This window comes from Haliotis rubra, unplaced genomic scaffold (genome assembly GCF_003918875.1).
Source record: "Haliotis rubra isolate DU_JTF1 unplaced genomic scaffold, ASM391887v1 Scf546, whole genome shotgun sequence".
NCBI lineage: Eukaryota > Metazoa > Mollusca > Gastropoda > Lepetellida > Haliotidae > Haliotis > Haliotis rubra.
Window position 1 is genome coordinate 235,637 of NW_025767242.1, and position 21,638 is coordinate 257,274.

The 21,638-nt window shown below is 38.3% G+C and overlaps 1 protein-coding gene across 1 annotated transcript; it reads left to right on the forward strand.

Annotated features, from left to right (window-relative positions):
* The first annotated feature begins 57 nt into the window (after nucleotides 1–57).
* Nucleotides 58–15,007, forward strand: LOC124253607 (ubiquitin-like domain-containing CTD phosphatase 1). The gene is made up of 9 exons (XM_046687412.1): nucleotides 58–227; nucleotides 1,821–1,912; nucleotides 2,669–2,754; nucleotides 3,552–3,667; nucleotides 4,133–4,231; nucleotides 7,096–7,232; nucleotides 10,287–10,400; nucleotides 10,906–11,033; nucleotides 14,019–15,007. Exons 1-9 carry the CDS (start codon nucleotides 68–70, stop codon nucleotides 14,095–14,097), a joined length of 1,011 nt encoding a protein of 336 aa, XP_046543368.1. The 5' UTR covers nucleotides 58–67; the 3' UTR covers nucleotides 14,098–15,007.
* Nucleotides 15,008–21,638: the final 6,631 nt, after the last annotated feature.

The window sequence follows — 21,638 nt, forward strand, 5'->3', positions numbered from 1 at the left end:
CACCGATAGTGGAATTTTAAGTTACCAGTGCGTAGGAATGTAGTGTCAGTGCACAAAGTTAGTAAACATGACAGAAGTGGGAGATTTGATTGTAAAGTTTCAAAGAGAAGAACACAAAATAACAGGTCTTGTTGATACTGACACGGTATCAGACCTAAAAAATGCCATATATAAAGCAACACAAGTATGTCCCGAGAGACAAAAACTTCTTGGCCTCAAAGTGAAAGGTATTGTTGCATTAAATCAGTGGCGGTTAGAATTTTGTAACACCTGGTCATGTTAGCCTGTACCATTCATTGCGCTCGTTAGTTCACCGTGTTCTTTTGTAGCATTTTCCATAATAGTATGTGTAAATGCAAAAAAACTGTTAACAGTTGTAAATTATGGAATTAGACACGGAACATATGCTTTTTGTCATTTCAAATAGAATATCCTAACGACCCAATGCTACAGCCTTATTTCTCGACGTCAACAGACGGTATTCGTTTATTTCGGTGTCAGCATTTAGCATCAGAACATCTTGATGCAGTTTTCAGTCTTTTATAGACTCTCTTCTGTATTATTACCAAATTTGTCTTTGAAACAAACATTTGCCGCCATTTTATTTATCAGAATCGGTCAATGAACAGAAAAGTGACTAATCAGAAACACAGAGAATTTGAAGAATTTTATGAATCATTGTCAATCTTATGAGAAGTTATCATCTTGTCAGATACTGCGATAACATGTTGATGATTTGAAGTCACAGTACTGGACATCACTCTCAATTTCTGTGTTATTAATGCTGAAGGGTCGTTGTCGGCACGGGTACTACAGATATGTACCCCAGGTACGTTTCTGTACCCTGCCCATAATGAGAATACAGAAACGTACCCTAGGAAGATTCCATTCCCACTATGTCGTATTCTTGATCGGAACTGTCATACTGTTGTATTAGGTACATTTGATTGCGTTATCTGTAAGTAATGAGAATACACAGTAACGCCTGATGCATAATACCACTCAGAACCAGTTGAACGGGAACAACTACATACAGTTTCTGTTTTCGATTGCGGAATATGGACTCGTCCGCCTTTTAGGGTACATATCTGTATTTTGACTTTGTTTAGGGTACATATCTGTATACAGAAACGTATCTGTAGTACCTGTGCCGACAATGACCCCTTCAGCGTCATTAATTCTTTACCATGTTTGAATTGCCAGAAGTTATCACTCTGCACATAAGTTAAGCATTTACTTGTGTGAAAATTAGCAATAATTCTAATGTCAGTGTTTTGAAATTGAGCATAAATATATTAAAAGTTTATAATAACCTTAATGTTGAAATTAAACAACACAGACCTCTGTAATGTTTCACAGACTAGGGTAAGAGTAGCTTCCCTTTGATACAGGGCAGTTATTGTTGTAAGAAGACAGATTAGATTGCCATGTAAATCACATTGAAAAAAAAAGTCAACACTCATACATTTCATTTGATAATAATAATAATAATAATACATTCATTTATAGAGTACATAAATTCACAACAAATGTGTTCGTTGTGCTATCATTTGATAGTAATGGGGTCACTGGTCATTCAGGTGACAAAATAATAGTGTCAAAAGTATCAAAACATGTTAAATGATACATTTTGTGATTATTTTACTTAGTACGATGAGTCAAACATCAGCTGGTGAAGTGTTGTGACATTTGTAAAAGTATTTTGTAACCCTATATTCATAATATGTATTGTTTTTCCCCTCATAGGAGGTTCATTGCATCCTTAAGATAATGTCCCAAAGTACACTTGTATGATGTCCTTTATTGCCCTTGTTTTGTAGGCAACCAGCTAGAGGATGGAATGTCTCTGTCATCTTTGAAATTGAAACCAAATTCTAAGATCATGCTTGTTGGCACCAGGGAGGAAGAGCTGGTAAGTTTCCCAACATTGTAGTCAATAATGCAGTTTGAAAGGATCCATGTTGAATGCATGAATGCACTAGTGGTTACAACTTTTAAAAGCTTTATTATAAGCTGATTCTTTCATATTACAACAATTAAAATATCATGGCATTTTGTGAGTAGCTTATTTTACATAATGAAATGAAGTAATGAAGCATGTTGAACCCTGAACTTTGACAGCTTTGTCAACATGAAGGTTGCACAGGTGTTTGAGCCAATCAGATGTCAGCTTTCTATAATGATTTGGCGTTTACCACCTCTGTTACCAATTCATAACTTTCTGCCTCAGTGAAAGAAAATCTACACAAGACACGAAAACTCCTTTGATAGAACACCATTTTTGGTGATCCCCTGCCTAAAACCTTCATTTCCTCCCTCATTAAATCAGAAACCTGTGAAGATCCAGGTTAGAATTGATCTTCAGTAACCCATGCTTGTTGTAAGAAGCGACTAACGGGATCGGTTGATCAGGATCGCTGATTTGGTTTAGTCACTAGTGTCATCAATAAATAATATCCATAAAGTATTATACTTTTCTAGGTGTCCCAGTTGCATAGATCAATGCTCATGCTGTTGATCACTGGATTGTCTTGTCCAGACTCGATTATTTACAGACTGCCGCCATATAGCTCGAATATTGCTGAGTGTGGCGTAAAACTACACTCACTCACTCACTCACTAAATCAGTACTAAACACAATGCATTTCACTGATTCAATTCATTCCAGGCAAAGGTCATTGAGCCACCTGCTGATATGCCAGAAGTAGTGAACGATTTTGATATTGAAGAAGAAGAAATTGCCATTGAAAACAGGTACATATATTAGAATAGCGCTCAAAGTTAGTCATAGGTCTGTCATTGTGTTTTGGGGAAATTATTAAACTGAAACAAAAGAAATTGCAGTGGTTAAATGGTTATAAGACTAGGAATGAATTCTAAGAATATTTTCATGATTTTGTTGATCATGTTGATGCTGTATTTGTTATCAGTGCTGATGCTAAAGTGTGTGAATACATGTCTTGTATATATGTCAGGATGGTGAATAAACAACATATACAAGGATAGCAAATGCTTTGGTTTTATGGGGAGTATCTGTTTACCTTCAACGTATTATCATAAGCCTTATTCTTGACTTGTACATTTGTAATTTGACCACTTTCTGGAAGGCACTGCCCATTTATGTTTGTCCGAGGGCTATACAAGGTATGTGATCTCCTGTACCAGTTGTCAGACTTCCATTTTACTGAGACTCAGTGGGTTAGATTGCAGACTTTGTGTGCTGATGATACAAGTGTAAGTTCAAATCTGGAGGACTCAACCCAAATAAGTACCAGTGTTTTTACTTTACTAAGAAAGTGTAATCCCAAGTGTGACAGTTGTTACATTTGACTACTTTGTAAAGTTCTGTCAGAGTATAGTTCCAGATGTATCAAGTCAAATAACTGTCAACAGTCCACAAGGAAACTATTGTATATTTTATACAGATGCTCATTTTTAGAGTTCAGTTTTAGAGTTTGTGTCCAGTGATGAATACAGTTCTTTTGGAAGCCATTATTATCAAGTTAAATCCAATAGCTTGCACTGTTCAATTGCTCTTCATCTTACCTCAGAGAAGAATATCTTGAAAAAGTGGCAAGGAGAGTGAAAGATTACAAGATAAACATCCTCAATGAACCTCGTCCTGGCAAGAAACTGCTGGTGCTGGATATAGATTATACATTGTTTGGTAAGAACTTTATAGAGATGTTCAAGTTTTTCTTATCCTGACTCATGATCTTTTGCTTATCTCCCTTTCCCTTGTGAATGGTAGTGGAACACTTGAATCCCTTGAAGTTCCCAAAGTGGACGTAAAAATACACTCACCCACGAGTTACCTCCCTTTTGCCCTTTCCCGCGCAAACAGTCATGTGACCAGCCTTACTTGTCACTCTCTCCTGATTTTTCTGCCCATGCACTTGGATCTGCTGTGAAATCCTAAGTGTTTCCAGCGGGCTTGATCTCATGAGTCAGGATAAGTATAAAAATATCAATTTTACTTTAAAAATTACATATTGTTTCTTATCCTGACTAACTTCCAAGGAATCTAGAAGCAATCCCTTCCTACTGTAGTGAATTTAATGAACTGTTGTATGATGATTTTTTCTCATAATGAACGGAATAAAGTTGATGTGTGTTTCTTGCCTAATTACAGATCACAGGTCAGTGGCGGAGAATGCCCTGGAGTTGATGAGGCCCCACCTTCATGACTTTCTTGCCTCAGCATATGAAGACTATGACATTGTCATCTGGTGTTAGTATATGTTAATGGGGTTTTCGCGGAACGGTGGGGTACTATAGTGGTTAAAATGTTTTGGTCATCACACTGAAGACCTGGGTTTGATTCCCCACATGGGCACAATGTGTGAAGCCCATTTCTGGTTTCTCCTGCCGTGATATTGCTGGAATATTGCCAAAAGCGCGTAAAACCATATTCACTCACTCAATGTTTTTTGCTTAATGCAACATTATTGCTGTCATAATTCTATATGACCTGTTTGGGTGCATGGTGGCCTAACCCAATTAACTGTGCAGAGTTGCTTCCCTTGATATTGCTGGAATATTGCTAAAAGCAGTGTAAAACTAAACTCATTCTTTATCTCCACATCAGCTCTCACATTTGTGAGACAGACATGCTGGAATGCAATGACGATATCATGATTCTGTGATTGCAAAGCCCATCTGGTTAGCATAATGTTGGGAAACACAACTAAATAAAATTTCGTGTCTATTACACCATTGGGGTGTTTTTAGATTTGTGATCTGAAAAAAAAAGATGCTCAACAAGAAAAGCATTCATACACAGTTGGCTTCAAATCCTGTCTAATGTTTTGTCAGCTATACAGGTTGCAGCATACATTGATATCATTACAATAAAATCTTTGAAGGTCATTCGAAGTGGAATGCATAAAAAAAGCAAGATGTCAACTTCTTTATTGTGAATAACATGACATTTCGGAGTGCATGCTTGATGAAGGAGCAAGAAGTTGACATCCATAAATCTTGCAGTTTTCCTTATCCTGACTCATGCTTATCTCCTTCTATGCGAATGTTAGTGGAACACTTAAATCCCTTGAAGAGGACGTAAAAGTTCACTCACCCACAAGTTGCCTCCCGGTTCCACAAAGGAGCTGAGTTGGAAATATCACCCTTTATCACGTTTACTTGTTGATAACCTTCACTCTGGAGAGTTTCGGTCCATGCACACCGTCTAGACCAGATTAGCATGAGTGATTAAGACTCTGTACGCTAGGGGTTGCAACTCTTTTATGGTAACGATCTTATCATAATCTATGGGTTGTTTATAGATAACTAGTAAAAAGAAGATACTAGTACAGTCATCTCTCGTTAATCCGACAATCACGCATTCCGACTCAGACACAGCAATCTACTCTAGCAACTGATTATTGTAAATACATTGTAAAAAACATTGGTTAATCCGACAATCAACACAGACGGTCGGATGATCCGACTGTATACAAACAATCACAGGTGAGTGGTAATTAGCGTGTGCCTTACTGGCTGCTTGACACTGACGTCGGTGTACATCACACTTGTTAATTAGGAACACAGGATAATTAATTGAGACGATGTTATCAGTATCAGTAGAGCGAGCTGTATAAAATGTTTACAACCGACATGAGTTTTCATCACAAGATGTCTGTCACGACTACACCACCTGCTAAGCGAGCCCGAGTAGAAGTTAAGCCATTGATCAAGACAGAAATCTCCTTTTGAAGAAAGACAAAACCCAGACAACACAACGGGTCACTTTTGCTGAGCAGAAGTTTTATGTGAAGATTGGATGATTGACTGTATCTGACATCCTGAAGCAGTCTGCTTAGTGGTGAGCGTCTCTACGACTGATTCCAATGCTTCAATCTATCTGAGGCCAAAACATTGTTGAACACTTTGCAAACATTTCTGACACACCACTTAAACGTTTTTGATGTTAATGACCATCAAAGACTTTTTCATGTTATAAATTATAAATGTTATGATAAATGCCTGATTGTTCACTCTGACGTCCACGTGTTAGGATGGAATAAGTTGTATGGAAACTAACATATTCAACATCCGGGTCATAATGGCTGCTGATATGCGGTAAAAACAAACATGAGTTTTGTGCCGATGTGGTTATGAAATAGATATGAAACTGATTGAATATGTGATTATATATGTATGTTATGCCACCTATGAATGTTAATAAATGATAACAAGGATGTATTGTTATTATTTTCTATTTCTGTGAATATTTTTACATACGATTAAGATAACTAGATCTACCATTTCTGATATGCATGCAACAGTATGACGATCATGACATTTAGTAAACATTGATATTTTCATGCAGATACATTAATCCGACATTTTCGTTAATCCGACATTTTCGTTAATCCGACATATTTCTATGCAACCACAAGTGTCGGATTAACGAGAGTTGACTGTATATCTAAAATCCACATGAATCTATGAGATTCACTTGTCTTAGAGAAAATATGACAAGATGTGGTTCCCTGAGTTGATAGCAGAAGTTGGAAGAACAGGAAGTGCCGTTACGCAGTTCCCATGGGGGGGGGATACAGGACGTATCTAAGGACAGCTGATGAATCCACGAAGTGGCCTGGCCCACCACCATTTCCATCGGATTCTGGAAGCATAATAAACATAAGTCAGGATAAGGAAAAATATGTAATTTTTAAAGAAAAATTGATATTTTATACTTATCCTGACTCATGGTGCCAAGCCCTCCCAACCTCCCCGCAGAAGGCACATCGGGTTTCCCAGCAAACCCAGGTGCAAGGGCTTATTCAGGAGAGTGACAAGCATGGCAAGTCACATGACTGTTTTGGCAGGGAAAAGGGTTCAAGGGAGGCAACTCGTGGGTGAGGGAACTTTTACGTCCTCTTCAAGGGATTCAAGTGTTCCACTATCATTCGCATAGAAAATGGAGATAAGCATAATAAGCATGAGTCAGGATAAGTATAAAATATCAAGTTTACTATAAAAATTACATTTTTCTCATTACGTTAAACTTGTATGTGATTTTGACAAAACGCATGCGCTATTTTACCCATGTTTATGTTACAAAGTTTCAACAACATCCTTGTGTTGCAGCTGCCACGGGCATGAAATGGATCGAGACAAAGATGAAGGGTTTGGGAGTTGAAACCAACGTTAACTACAAGATCTCCTTCTATGTAGACTGTGATGCAATGATCAGTGTGCACACACCCAAGTATGGGGTCATCGAGGTACAGTTGGAATAACTTAAGGCATCTTCAGATGCCAACAAAATGATTATCATTGGCCCATGTCATTACATTTCCTCTTTTAAGGGTTATTAGACACATTTGTAGATCTCACTCGTATATTATGTACAACTTTATCCTGAGTGAGTTTACTTTTATGCCGCACTCAGCAATATTGCAGCCATATGACGGCAGTCTGTAAATAATCGAGTTTGGACCTCAAAATCCAGTGATCAACAGCATCAGCATCAATCTACACATGTGTCAACCAAGTCAGCGAGCCTGACCACCCGATCCTGTTAGTCAATTTATTACATTGTTTGTGTGATGGCACACCCTCATTATAGCAAGAGGAATCCCGGTGAAAGTGGCTGTCATGGAGCGGATTGTCACATACCAAAGTAACCACAACAATAGAATAAGTTTTTAAAACTTTATTCTTCCCCTTAAGGTATAATTAAACCCCAATAATTATAATATAATCTAAACTAATTCAAGAAGGACTAATACAACTAATGAAACTGGCTACCTAAACTAGCTGCACATATATTTCTGCCTACCTCTAATATTGCTACATTTACCTTATCAACACTACTGGCTATACTAATAGCTTAATACCCACACTAATATAAACAATGACTAAATACAGAATTGAATACTAAAGAAATGAAATAAACAAGAATGAAAACTGCCACTCTGTGGTCTTTCAGATGTGTAACAGTTTCTCATGAGAATGTCAGTGCACTTTGGTTCCACTTTATGACACTTCTTGTGTACAGATGTGGTACCTCTCACACCCAGGCGATGGTTTCCCAGAAGGGGCCTGTGTAGTTGATGATGGCTGTGCCATCTACATCTCACTCTTTATGGAGATACTCCTTACTCAGTAACAGAGACCCTTGTCTTGGAGATATTTGACTTCTCCTTACTCAAATGATAACTGGCCAGTTCCGGGACACTACAATACAATACAGGTATTATACTTATTACATTGTACACACTACATTGTACTCCGATTTACATTTCCAAATGTGGAACTGTTTAAATGGAACAGTGACTTCATCTTCATTAAGTGGCTATATAATGTTACAATATAAGCATACATATATATCCAGAAATAATTCATCAATTAAGAAGTCTTTTCGCGATTATACTCAGTCATGTACAAAAGTAATAACAATAAAAACTTACACCAGCCAGCATGAGATGTACAAATGTATCAGAATATCTGTTGCTTGAACCCATGTAGGTGAACACAATGGTTATTCTGGCTGACTGTAAACTACTGCCCTTTCCCACTATTTATACTGACCTCCCATACCCAAGCTACTTTACACCTCCCTAATGTTTATCAATTAACTCCCCAGCTCTCTGGCCATACCTGGCCACGCTTCCCTGAATACAACCCTGTTCCCATAGTATTACCGGATGTAATCTAACAAAACGGGGTGTTCCCATTTCGCCTACATGAGTACATCCCATTTCGCCTACAGTAATTGAGGATGGCAACTCATCCACCCCTCATTCAGTGAATGGGATGGCCAACATTTCCTGCTCAGTGTCGTCAAAAGAATACATTTACTGTTTTATTTTATTAATTAAAGTGGTTTGTTGCTTAATAATGCAAATTACTGTAATAGGTTTGAGATCAAAGTCACTTTATATCTATGTTGATAAGATTTGTTGTTTTAATAAAGCCTTAATAAAGTGGCTTCTCTCAGGGTTCCTGCTCAATGTGCAATTTTGTTATGTTCTCTTCTCCGTGTACTGTTGTTTTAATATAAAGTATATAAGGGATATTAAATGTTGTTTGTGATGTCAAAATGGCAAACGCATTTCTTCAGAGAGTAGAATTTATTACGACACAGAGAGGCAGGCAGCAAGTTCTGTATGATGGATATCGCTATCGACTGAATGTGAAACGTCAGGTGGCAACACACTGGAAGTGTGTTCAGACAGGATGCAAGGCACGTTGCAGTACCATAGGGGACCACATCACCATTGCATCTGACCACTGCCATCCCAGAGAGAATGAAGACCATACACGTCTTCTAAGCCGACTCCGTGAACGTGTGCAGACCGACATCACTCCACTCTACGATGATGAGCTGAATGCAGCTGAAGACGTGAACGCAGCAACCATGCCATCCTTCAATGGCTGTAATGGATGCAGGACCCAACACTCCATCCATCCGGTGATTCAATGACTACGTCATGGCCAACTGGGTGGACTACGACGCACGCTTTCCAAGAGAGATATGGAACCAACATGAAACTATTGGCTTGAGAACTAACAACCACTTGGAAGGCTTCCATCTGGGACTAAAGAAGAGGTTGAAGAAGTCCCATCCTAACCTCTATGAATTTGTCATGGAAATCAAGAAGATTGAGTCAGCTGACCGACGACTTCGCTTGCAGATAGACCATGGTGCTGGAGTCCGCTCACGTCCTCGCAAGTACAAGGAACTGGATGCTAGACTGACTCGCTTGAAGGACCAGTTAGCAACTGGAAGAAAGACAGTGCTGCAGTTTCTGGACGCAGCTGGACATTTAATTAAACTGCAAATACATTAGATTTGTTGAGAACAATGATATAAACTTGATATCTTCAGTGACTTGATATATTTGTGCTTATGTGATTTGATATAACTTGACATGTTCAAGTTTATGATTACATGTATATTATTTGATATATACTTGAGATATTTATAAGTTTGTTTCTCATTATTTGGGTTAGTCCATTAAACTACAGCATACAAATCCTATGTTCACTCAGGCGTAAATTTGTTTTGATAAGGGTGTAGGCGAAATGGGATGTAGGTGAAATGGGAACAAGCCAACAAAACCCCTCAAAATTTAATAACCCACATTAACAATACCATATTACATCTATTTTAAGTATCATAAGCTTATTAATACAAACACAGTCATCTGTGATCTCGACACAGATAATGTCCAAAAACATGTAGTCCAGTGATACTCAGGATGATTAGTTCACAGTTATTTGAAATTTGAAACTTGAGTCATTAACCAAGTTTGTTTTTTTTGTTGTTTAAGGTGAAACCACTTGGGGTTATCTGGGGCAAGTTTGAACAATGGTCTGCAAAGAACACAATCATGTTTGATGATATCCGCCGGAACTTCATCATGAATCCACAGAATGGCCTGAAAGTGAGTACTGATGGTTATACATGTCCATATCAAAAGGACACCTAGATATGTAGGGTGTCATACATGGACCTGGTGAAGTTGAGCATACTTATAACATGCTTACTATCTGCATGACCCTTCAATTATGGTGCTGAGTGTAGTCTCATAAGGGAGGGGTGGGCCTTGTTTCCGGAGCACAACTAAAAAAACATTCAATATCTTTCAACATAATTTGGCAGATATATGTGGCAGATCTTGAAGTGATGCCTTTCGCTATTCCAGATTTTTGGCATTTATATTTTTCATGATTTCCATGGAAACGATTTGGACTTAGTCTTAAAAAGAAATCAAGCTGGACATTTAAACAACTGTCAGATGATTTGTTCTTTCAAATAAGTGGGGGCCGGGGGGATATGTCATCTTCTGATGACTCTTGTTGATCTGTGGGAGAGTTACACATTTTAATGTCACATTTGATTTTCAGCTGAATCTGACAAAGTAATATTTGTCGACATTTTCTGTTTAGATCAAACCATTTAAGAAAGCTCACTTCAACCGTGAATCGGATACAGAGTTGATAAAACTGGCAAAATACCTGAAGGACATCGCTCAGCTGGAGGACTTTTCCAATCTCAATCATAAAAAATGGGAAAGGTAATATGTCTTAGAGTCTAGCTTCATCAGTTGTGTATGCTTCCCTGTTCAGGATTGACAAGGTGTTCACACTGAATACCTGGGATCAGTTCAAACCATAGGTACAACGACGCCAAAAACGCCAATTTCAGGCATATCCCACCATTATATTGCTGGAATATTACTAAAAGTGGCATACAAAATCTGTTACTGTTTGAATAGGGGGTGAAGCCCATTTCTGGTGTCCCCTGCCGTGGTATTGCTGGAATATTGCTAAAAACGGCGTAAAACCAAACTCAGTCAGTAAGTCAGTGAATAGGGGGTGGATTAGGGGTTCCATTTATATAAGGCCCTGCACTTTCCCTTGTTGTTTCTACCATATAACCTGTGAAGATTCAGGTGAGAATTGGTGGCGTCTTCCCGGAATGCTGGCACCTTTTGTTTTAGGTAGGCAAAGCAGTGAAGCATGTTAATTGGAAGATTATGGGGGGGCATGGGGAAGGCTGGCACTCCAACTTCAACAAGCGTGCTGCAAGTCACCCCAACCTGTTCAAATTCGTCGATTTGCTGAGACAGGAGCAGAACGCTACCGAAATTATCCTAATTCAGCTGAATGCCGGGGGTCGTCTTCCGCCTAAGACGAAGTATAGAGAGCTTCACAACGCCCTGGATTTGGCTAAACGTCACCTCATGAATGGACAGATCACTCGGGAACAATACCACGATACTGTATCCCACTATGTGGGCCTGTAGATGTGTATTATGTGTATTGTAAATGTTACTGCCTTAGCTGTCCTTTGGTGTTCAAGTATTAAAGGTCACATAAACCCTAGGGGGTAAAAATACATAAATCACCAACTGGCATCGTTATAAATGAAACCCGTCATTAAAACTACTCATTTCGACCTTTAATTGACTTAAATCGACCTTTTTGACAACAGTGCACAATTCTCACCCATGAAGCGAAATTTCAACCAATCAGAGCGGGCCAAGCATCTGTGGCGTCATATGAGGAATAGCTTTGAGGGGCGATGCAGAATTCATCTACATTTTAGGGGTTAAATTATCTTGTTTACAGGCTTGTATAAACCTGAAATCGTGACAATTGTTGTGGAAAATGAAAGCTATATGTTCTCACAATCTACTGTCATTTAGTTTTGTCTCCTGCTTTGCCTAGTTTCGAGTTACAACTTGTTTTCATAGACGATTCTGTCAAAATCGATTGGTGTCGTTAGGCCCTATTTGTATAATGACTGATTCAAATTGATCCCATTTCTGTGTTTTTTACCTCGGTATTTAATCGCGTCATGTAAAAATCTGTTTGTATTCTCAAAACAGTGTCGGCCCATAAGTTTTCACATGCAATACAGCAATTAATACTCCCTCATTTGTAACCCGTGTTAGGTGGTATATACCTACATATGTTATTTGTCATCATTCACTTGATGGTCAGTTAATGAATTTACAACAGGTATAATTAGTGGTAACACACTTAGATTACCGACAAAGGGTCCCATTTTGCATTTCTTGTGTCTGGAGTAAATATTCAACATTATAAACATCGATCAAAGGATTAACCGATAACACAGCTGATTGATTAATTACTTTTATCTTACACAGCGGAATTGTCAAAAGGTAGTGTTTATGTATGTAGATTTACTAATCTATACTGAATACACTCTGTCGTGGTCGGTGTCTAGCGTAAAAACAACGTCCTTCTTTCAAAGGATTAACCCGGCAATACATTGATTGATTGCCCATTATTGGCTAACTAAATTACTGTTTTAAAGAAAGGCGGACAATATGCAATTAGTTGCCAGGTGTGCTATCTTGGGTGACCAATGAGACTATACACCAATACCTGAAAAGATTTATCACTTTTTCGTATATTAAACTGTTAAAAGACACATCATTTGGAACAGTTTTGTGGATATTGATGGATACATTCCTCGAACAAGGTAATGGCCTGATATTGTTCCTATAACTTTAATCTGTTTTTAATTTTTAATATTTGCATTTTGTTTTATTCATTTGTCGTAGCATATCAACAGAATCATTGTTTTCGCTGCGTGAAGTGTAATGAGACAGACAACATGCACTAGGGGGTGTGTGCTAATTATGATTCACATTGGCAAACTATATAATGTCTAGATATTACAGTTCTGTTATAAATTCACTATAAGTATTCAGCAGATCGTCTGCTTTTATTTAGTTTCAAAATGCATACAAGTATTTAATTAGGATTATAAGACCAAATATAAAGACGCACATTGACTAGTATCTACATACTGGTGAGTGGACATTAACCATGGGAATGTAGCAAAGAAAGTTATCGGCTACAGTATTGTGACTTGACCCCCACCTGCGGGCCTGCGTGGAAGAAATCGTTATGTTATAAGTTGTGTCATGCAAAATCCGTTTGGTTGTAATGAATGATATATGTCCATTGCTTTACATGAATAAAATGTCTTTTAATTGTCACATCTATCTTTCTTTCATTTTCCTTAGTAATACAAGTACCACCCATTACTAACACCTACATGTAAATTGTAAATTCTAATTGATACGACCCGTGTGATTGTAACAACAGCTGATTAGTTCAGCAACCGTAACATGCCAGCATTCCGGGAACAAACCGAATTGGTTTTCAGTAACCCATGCTTGTCATAAGAGGCAACTAACAGGATTGGGTGGTCAGGCTTGCTGACCTGGTTGACACATGTCATCGTATCCCAATTGTGTAGATCGATGCTCATGATGCTGATCACTGGATTGTTTGGTCCAGACTCGATTATTTACAGACCGCCGCCATATAGCTGGAATATTGCCGTGTGTTGTGTTGAACAACAAACCAAACCCAAATCATTGATATTTGGTAGTCAAAATTTGCTCACCTGGCTTGACATTAGACAGGCTATCATATCTCACAAACAGAAGTATCATATAAGAGTGAAGCATCTGTTTTTTAATGAGATTGTCATTTTATTGCCCGTATTGTTGTTCCAGGTACAAGCCACCACGACATGCATCCAAGAAACACACTGAGGGACACAGCAGTCAGGGCCCTGCTGGAGATGAAGGCTGATTACTGATTGGTTGATTGACAGGTCACATGATTGGTAGAGTGTTTGGAAATGATGTGGACTATTTATCTGTGTGTCAGCTGACAGTATGACTGGTCATAGCAGATAAGGCTGAATATTTTACACTGCTGTCATTCTCATATTTTTGTGCTGTTGTTTACTGCAAACTGTTAAAGGAAGTCTTTGAAGCATCATGTGCGTCCACGGTCACACGCATTAAGAACAGGATTTCTCTTTTAGTTATTATTTTGTAGGACATTCAGATGTGACAAGGTTTCTTTATCACTTTCAGGGACTTTCCTCTGCATTTGGCTGATCAAGTGTTTAGTTGTCATGGAAACATATGACTCCATACACTGTTTGATACAGGGTGTTATTAAATAATATACAATAACTTAACAATAACATTAAGACATTTCCCATGATGTCATTGGTTAATGCTGAAAAGGAAAATACTTTATGACAAGTAAATATGGAGTGCTATAGACATTTACCAACAACACAACATACCCTATTATAACACATGCAGTTAATTTGAAAATTGATATTGACACTGTTTTAATCTTTGAAAAAGAGTTACTTGCCATATTGCTAATACAGTTTTTGTGTTCTTGGACCAGTAAACACATTTTGAAGACTTCCTTTGCCTTCTTTGTTACATTGTTGAGGAGATTTGGTGCATTCATCACAGTGAAGGCTGCAAACAGCCAATATGTTAACTTGGCAACATTAGAACAAAGCTAAGAACTGTTCATAATATATGGGTAGCGGGGGTGGGGGGTGATGATGATTTTTTATGGAGAAGCATGTACAATGTGAATGACCCCCTCTAAAATTTATGTTCTTGTTTTAAAGTAAGTGACCCCACCTGCATGTTGTGTACAAAATCAATGCCCCCTTACCCCCTCCCCCCTTTCCATAATTTTAAGCATATTAATTTAATATTGGTATGTACAAAATTGCTGACCCCCCTAGTACATGTGCACAAAATTGATGACCCCCCTACCTCCACAGGACAAAATGGGTGACAACCCCCTCCCCCCTTAAAATCATCATCATCCCCCTAGCCATATATTATGAACGGTCCCTAACTTATAGCTTACTTTGTGAAAGGGCTGACACAATACATCAGTACAAATACTACAATATGGCTTCACGATTAAATGCATAGATAAATATTGTGCTATAAGTGTGGATATCCCAACATTGCATCATAATTGAATATGTAACATAATGCATCTTGATACAAGGTGTAATATCATAACAAAGAATCATTATTTAGTGTCAAGGGTACAGATTTGAATCAAAATGCAATACTGAATCATGATTCAGTGTTGATAACATGGTATTGCATCTGATTCAGTGTGTAAAACCTTGCATTATTAGTATTAAATCCAAAGTAATATTTTGACCAGCGGTCATGTTTATATAATTTAGTATTAAATGTAGCTGTGATTACTCCTCACCTCTGTTTGATTGGCTGTTGCCATAACGACAACATGTGATTGGTTCAATAAGCTGTTGATTGTAGTGTTTATTGGATGTATTGCTATGCCTCCTGTTTTGAGGGCACCACAGTGTACTTGATATACATAAACAGAATTTCATGTTGTAATCGTTATTTTGGCTTCAGGGGTGGAAATAACTCATTCCCCGACGTCCGAGTCCAGTGTTTTATTCTGTCAGGCAAGCAAATTTGTATATAACACTGTACCGGTGTCCAGTTGACTTTCCAATGTTAATTATGTTGTTTATTTTAAAAAATCAACAAGAAAACGGCCGGTATAGTGGACAAATTATCAGGGCAAGTGATTTTACATGTGCCACTGTACCAGAGTACACTATCAATTTTAAAGTTATTTCTACCCCTGCTGGCTGCTTTGACATTGTTTCCATTATCCATGTATCTCCCTTCACTAATATTGTCATTGCCTGAGGACCAGTTGTGCGGTACTGAAACAGTCAATGCTTTTCTATTTCCCACAATGAGCACTTTGGGGTGTTATACAATTGACAAAGGCTTACTAAATATTTTCAGGCCAGTGGGGTAGCCCCACACGTCTGAAGACACAATGTCTATCAACCTTTCAGTACAAAATTTATGAGTCATTTTCTGCACCTCTGTATCTTCAGGGGCGGTGGGCTACTCTAGTGGTTAAAGCGTTCACTCATCACGCTGAAGACCTGGGTTTGATTCCCCACATGGATACAATGTGTGAAACCCATTTCTAGTGTCCCCGCCGCGATATTGCTAGAATATTGCATAGAACTTAACGCACTCTCTCACTACTAAATCTATTCACATCTAGTCTAATTTGTTGACAGAGATCAATCCTTCAATCAATCGATCCAGCACTACATGCAGATTGGCCTGGAAGTTAGTCAGGGGGTGCTTATAGGAGCGAACCGGCGTAATTACTTCAGAAAACTTGAACCCTTTAGGTTACAGAAATTGTTACAAAGAATTCCCAGGTTTCATGTGTTTTGTTTCATTGCATTGAAACCAGTTTAAAGCACATAAGGCTCTATACATGGTTACCAGAAACTGCAGTCCATGGGTGTTTCACATTCTCCAAGAGATCCTCATTCAGATCTGCAGGGATGGAAATAACCCATTGCCCGACGTCCGAGTCCAGTGTTTTTTTCTGTCGGGACAAGCAAATTTGTATGTCACACTGTACCGGTGTCCAGTTGACTTTCTAATGGTAATTATGTTGTTTATTTAAAAAATCAGCAAGAAAACGGTCGGTATAGTGGAAAAATTATCAGGGCAAGTGACTTAACATGTGCCACAGTACCGGAGTACACTATCAATTTTAAAGTTATTTCCACCCCTGATCGGTCTGTATTGTTAACTTATCATAAGGTTTGGATCATTGTATAGATGCACGTGTCAGGTAGAGTAGGCCATCCTTGTCCCTCAGTCATTCGTCCTTCATTTCCGGCCATCTTTGGGTCCAGCATAATTTTATGACTGATGGCCTTGTAGAAGATATCCAGGACCCATTTTCCATGGCCTTATTAATTACTAGCCTTATAAGTATGTAACCTTCAAGGTGATTTGCAAAATCTTTGCAATGGAATGTTTTTTACTAAGAAATTCTGTGGTCCTATTTCTGTTTGATCCTATCCTTACTGGATAATAATTACTGGAAGAGAGAATCTTATGTTTAGTTATGGTTGTGGTCTGTGGGAGTTTGGGGATATAAAATAGTGTAATCACTTTCTCATCATGTTTTGATAAGGCACCTGTTATGTGGTGATTACACAATGCCATTTAGAAAGTGGTCAAATGTAACATGTTATATTTGGGATAACACTTTCTTAGTAAAGTACAGATTCTTGTACTTTTGTTGGGTTGAGTCCTATCCGGGATTCGAACCCATGCCCTCAAGAGTCAGGCACCTAATTGCCAGCACACAAAGTCAGCCGCCTAACCCGCTCAGCCACCGTGACTTCCACTAGCATGAGGGTATGGGTTCGAATCACGGGGGGCGGTGGGGTAGCCTAGTGGTTAAAGCGTTGGCTCGTCACGCCGAAGACCCGGGTTCGAATCCCCACATGGGTACAATGTGTGAAGCCCATTTCTGGTGTCCCCCGCCGTGATGTTGCTGGAATATTGCTAAAAGCGGCGTAAAATCAAAACTCAGTCAGTCAGTCGAATCATGGAACGGACGCAACCCAACAAGAGTACTAGAATCTGTACTTGACTAAGAAAGTGTAACCCCAAATATAACATCTGTTATGTGGTGGTTGTTAATGATTTATTCATTATTTAATGGTAAATCCTTGGTCAGCATGCTTGTTAAGGAAGGTTCCAGGCAATGAATTACACTTAAAACACTTTGAAAGTACACATTCAATTTTTCTTGTTATATTTGACAAAATGGCTGCAATATTCGCACTAAGACATTGTGTGCATGTCACTCATTGTCCTTCTTACTTCTAAAATCATTTTGTTGTCTGAGTCAAATTTGATATGTTTTTTATTTTATCTCAGCATGTTTTGTCAGGGCTCCAGATAATTTTTCAACATCAGGAGTACGTACTCCTTATTTTTTCAATACAGGAGTACTGGAAAACCATACGAGTACATTTAGAGCACTGAATTGGATTTAATGGAGTATCAGTAATCTTGTGTTTCGTTTTATATATGCACCACAACATTACAATAATCAATAAAACAATACATTTTCAGATAAATACGTCTATAAAGGATTCTAAGGCCGTACACAATTGCTGTGGTGCGTATCTGCTACGTTTTCTAAATTATTTCCTACCGTATCATGCTTATTTTATATCCGTACATACGCCGATACGACCCTTATCTGGAGCCCTCTTTTGTAATCTAGAATTGAGGAATCTCTGTGACTGAAATGTTCAGTAATAGAAGCCATGCTGAATCAGCTGTGAATATATAACAAACTTAAATTCTGTAGATGTTCACAATAATCCTGCGCACAAAGAATTCTACTCCCATTATGTAATGTTTTAAGTCTGAAGCATTGTTACCACTCACTGATGACTGTTCTGTTGGAAAAACACTTGTCATCGTATCCCAACTGCGTAGATTGATGTTCATGCTATTGATCACAGGATTGTTTAGTCCAAACTTGATTATTTACAGACGGCTGCCTTATAGCAGGAATATTGCTGAGTGCAGCATTATACAACAATCTATCAATCAATCTGCTGGAAAAACTATTATGCTACTGGACGTAACATGAAACTTTGTGGTCTTTGTCTTTGACATTGAAACAGTGTTGTATCTGTACGAGCTTTATTTGAAACAAGGGAGAATCAGTTCCATGTTTTCAATGGTGACATGTCCAAGATGTCTGCTGAAATGTCAATGACTGTGTATCCACGTTGATATTTACATTGTTACGGTTACGTTTGTTTTTGAAAAGCAGACTGACACACCGAGGTGCTACCTTTTAGAAGCTGTTTATGGAAATGCCTTGTGTAGACATAAGGTAAACATTGCAACCCTGCTTGTCAGGACCAGGATGCCATTGTACAAAGCAGCCTTAGCGCTACAACTGTCATAAGTCTGTGTTAAGGTATGGGATTTATGATGACCTTAGCGCTACAACTGTCATAAGTCTGTGTTAAGGTATGGGATTTATGATGACCTTAGCGCTACAACTGTCATAAGTCTGTGTTAAGGTATGGGATTTATGATCACCTTAGCGCTACAACTGTCATAAGTCTGTGTTAAGGTATGGGATTTATGATGACCTTAGCGCTACAACTGTCATAAGTCTGTGTTAAGGTATGGGATTTATGATCACCTTAGCGCTACAACTGTCATAAGTCTGTGTTAAGGTATGGGATTTATGATCACCTTAAGCTACAACTGTCATAAGTCTGTGTTAAGGTATGGGATTTATGATCACCTTAGCTACAACTGTCATAAGTCTGTGTTAAGGTATGGGATTTATGATGACCTTTAGCTACAACTGTCATAAGTCTGTGTTAAGGTATGGGATTTATGATCACCTTTAGCTACAACTGTCATAAGTCTGTGTTAAGGTATGGGATTTATGATGACCTTAGGCTACAACTGTCATAAGTCTGTGTTAAGGTATGGGATTTATGATCACCTTAGCTACAACTGTCATAAGTCTGTGTTAAGGTATGGGATTTATGATCACCTTAGCTACAACTGTCATAAGTCTGTGTTAAGGTATGGGATTTATGATGACCTTAAGCTACAACTGTCACGTCTGTGTTAAGGTATGGGATTTATGATGACCTTAGGCTACAACTGTCATAAGTCTGTGTTAAGGTATGGGATTTATGATCACCTTAGTGCTACAACTGTCATAAGTCTGTGTTAAGGTATGGGATTTTATGATGACCTTATACAACTGTCATGCGTCTGTGTTAAGGTATGGGATTTATGATGACCTTAAGCTACAACTGTCATACAGTCTGTGTTAAGGTATGGGATTTATGATCACCTTTAGCTACAACTGTCATAAGTCTGTGTTAAGGTATGGGATTTATGATCACCTTAGCTACAACTGTCATAAGTCTGTGTTAAGGTATGGGATTTATGATCACCTTTAGCTACAACTGTCATAAGTCTGTGTTAAGGTATGGGATTTATGATCACCTTAGCGCTACAACTGTCATAAGTCTGTGTTAAGGTATGGGATTTATGATCACCTTAGAGCTACAACTGTCATAAGTCTGTGTTAAGGTATGGGATTTATGATCACCTTAGCGCTACAACTGTCATAAGTCTGTGTTAAGGTATGGGATTTATGATCACCTTAGAGCTACAACTGTCATAAGTCTGTGTTAAGGTATGGGATTTATGATCACCTTAGCGCTACAACTGTCATAAGTCTGTGTTAAGGTATGGGATTTATGATCGCCTTAGAGCTACAACTGTCATAGGTCTGTGTTAAGGTATGGGATTTATGATCACCTTAGCGCTAAGATCACTTTGTACAGCACATCCCAGGCAGGATCATTTCCTTAGGTATCGAAAGTCATAGTGATAAGAAACTATTCTGAATTTTTTAATGATCATCTGCTGCAGAGCAAGTCCCACAGTTCAGGAAAAATATTTTATTTCCTTCATAGGACTACAAACCACCATTTACTGGCTGGCTGGAAGTCTGGAGTGCATGAAAAATTGACACAGACTAATTCAATGCATGAAAATGCTTTCAAAATGACCACAGAACCCAGAAGAACAGGTGACAGTGTTTATTGACATGTAACCATGGCAACTAACGGTACATATAGCCCTGTATCACGGTGAATATTCTACACAGCAGCGATTGCAGGTTCACCCTCTCTCTATCTCAAATATCTAAAGCAGTCATACATACAAGACTAGCAGGCAATAAATTATTACTGCCAGATCTCCCTCGTATCGGTATTATTAAATGACTATTATTCACATTCTTAAAGATCCTCTGTAAAGTTTGTGGTGTCTGTGAAATCCACTGATGGTACCTTCTGTTGACAGACGTCTGCTTTTGGTCTACGCATCCTATCATGCAACAGATCAGCCATTTTGTTTATCTGCAGACAAAATTGACCTTTTAAATCAAAGATTACAAAATCAGAACTGATAATTCAGTGTGATGAGTGCTAATTTTATGCATGCAGTTGTTACAAAGTTATATCATTTGCGTGAATATAATTCACACATGAAAGCTGACATATGTCTGCACTGTGTTTGTTGTTTTTAAACGTTCCATCACGGTAGTCAGTGGTTTCATGCATGAGGAATACTCAACAAAAATAAATGCTGCTTTATTATGAATCTTGATTTTCTTCATTTCATAAACTTTCAAGCCGTAACTACTGTTGTATCAGATCCTGCTGCACAACCAAGAACAGCAACATGGCCAAGAAAGAGTATAGGATTTCACAGTATCCTTGTGTACAGTCACAGGGGTGGAAATAACCCATTGCCCGATGTCAGAGTCCAGTGTTTTTTTCTGTCGGGCAAGCAAATTTGTATATCACACTGTACTGGTGTCCAGTTGACTTTCCAATGTTAATTAATTATGTTGTT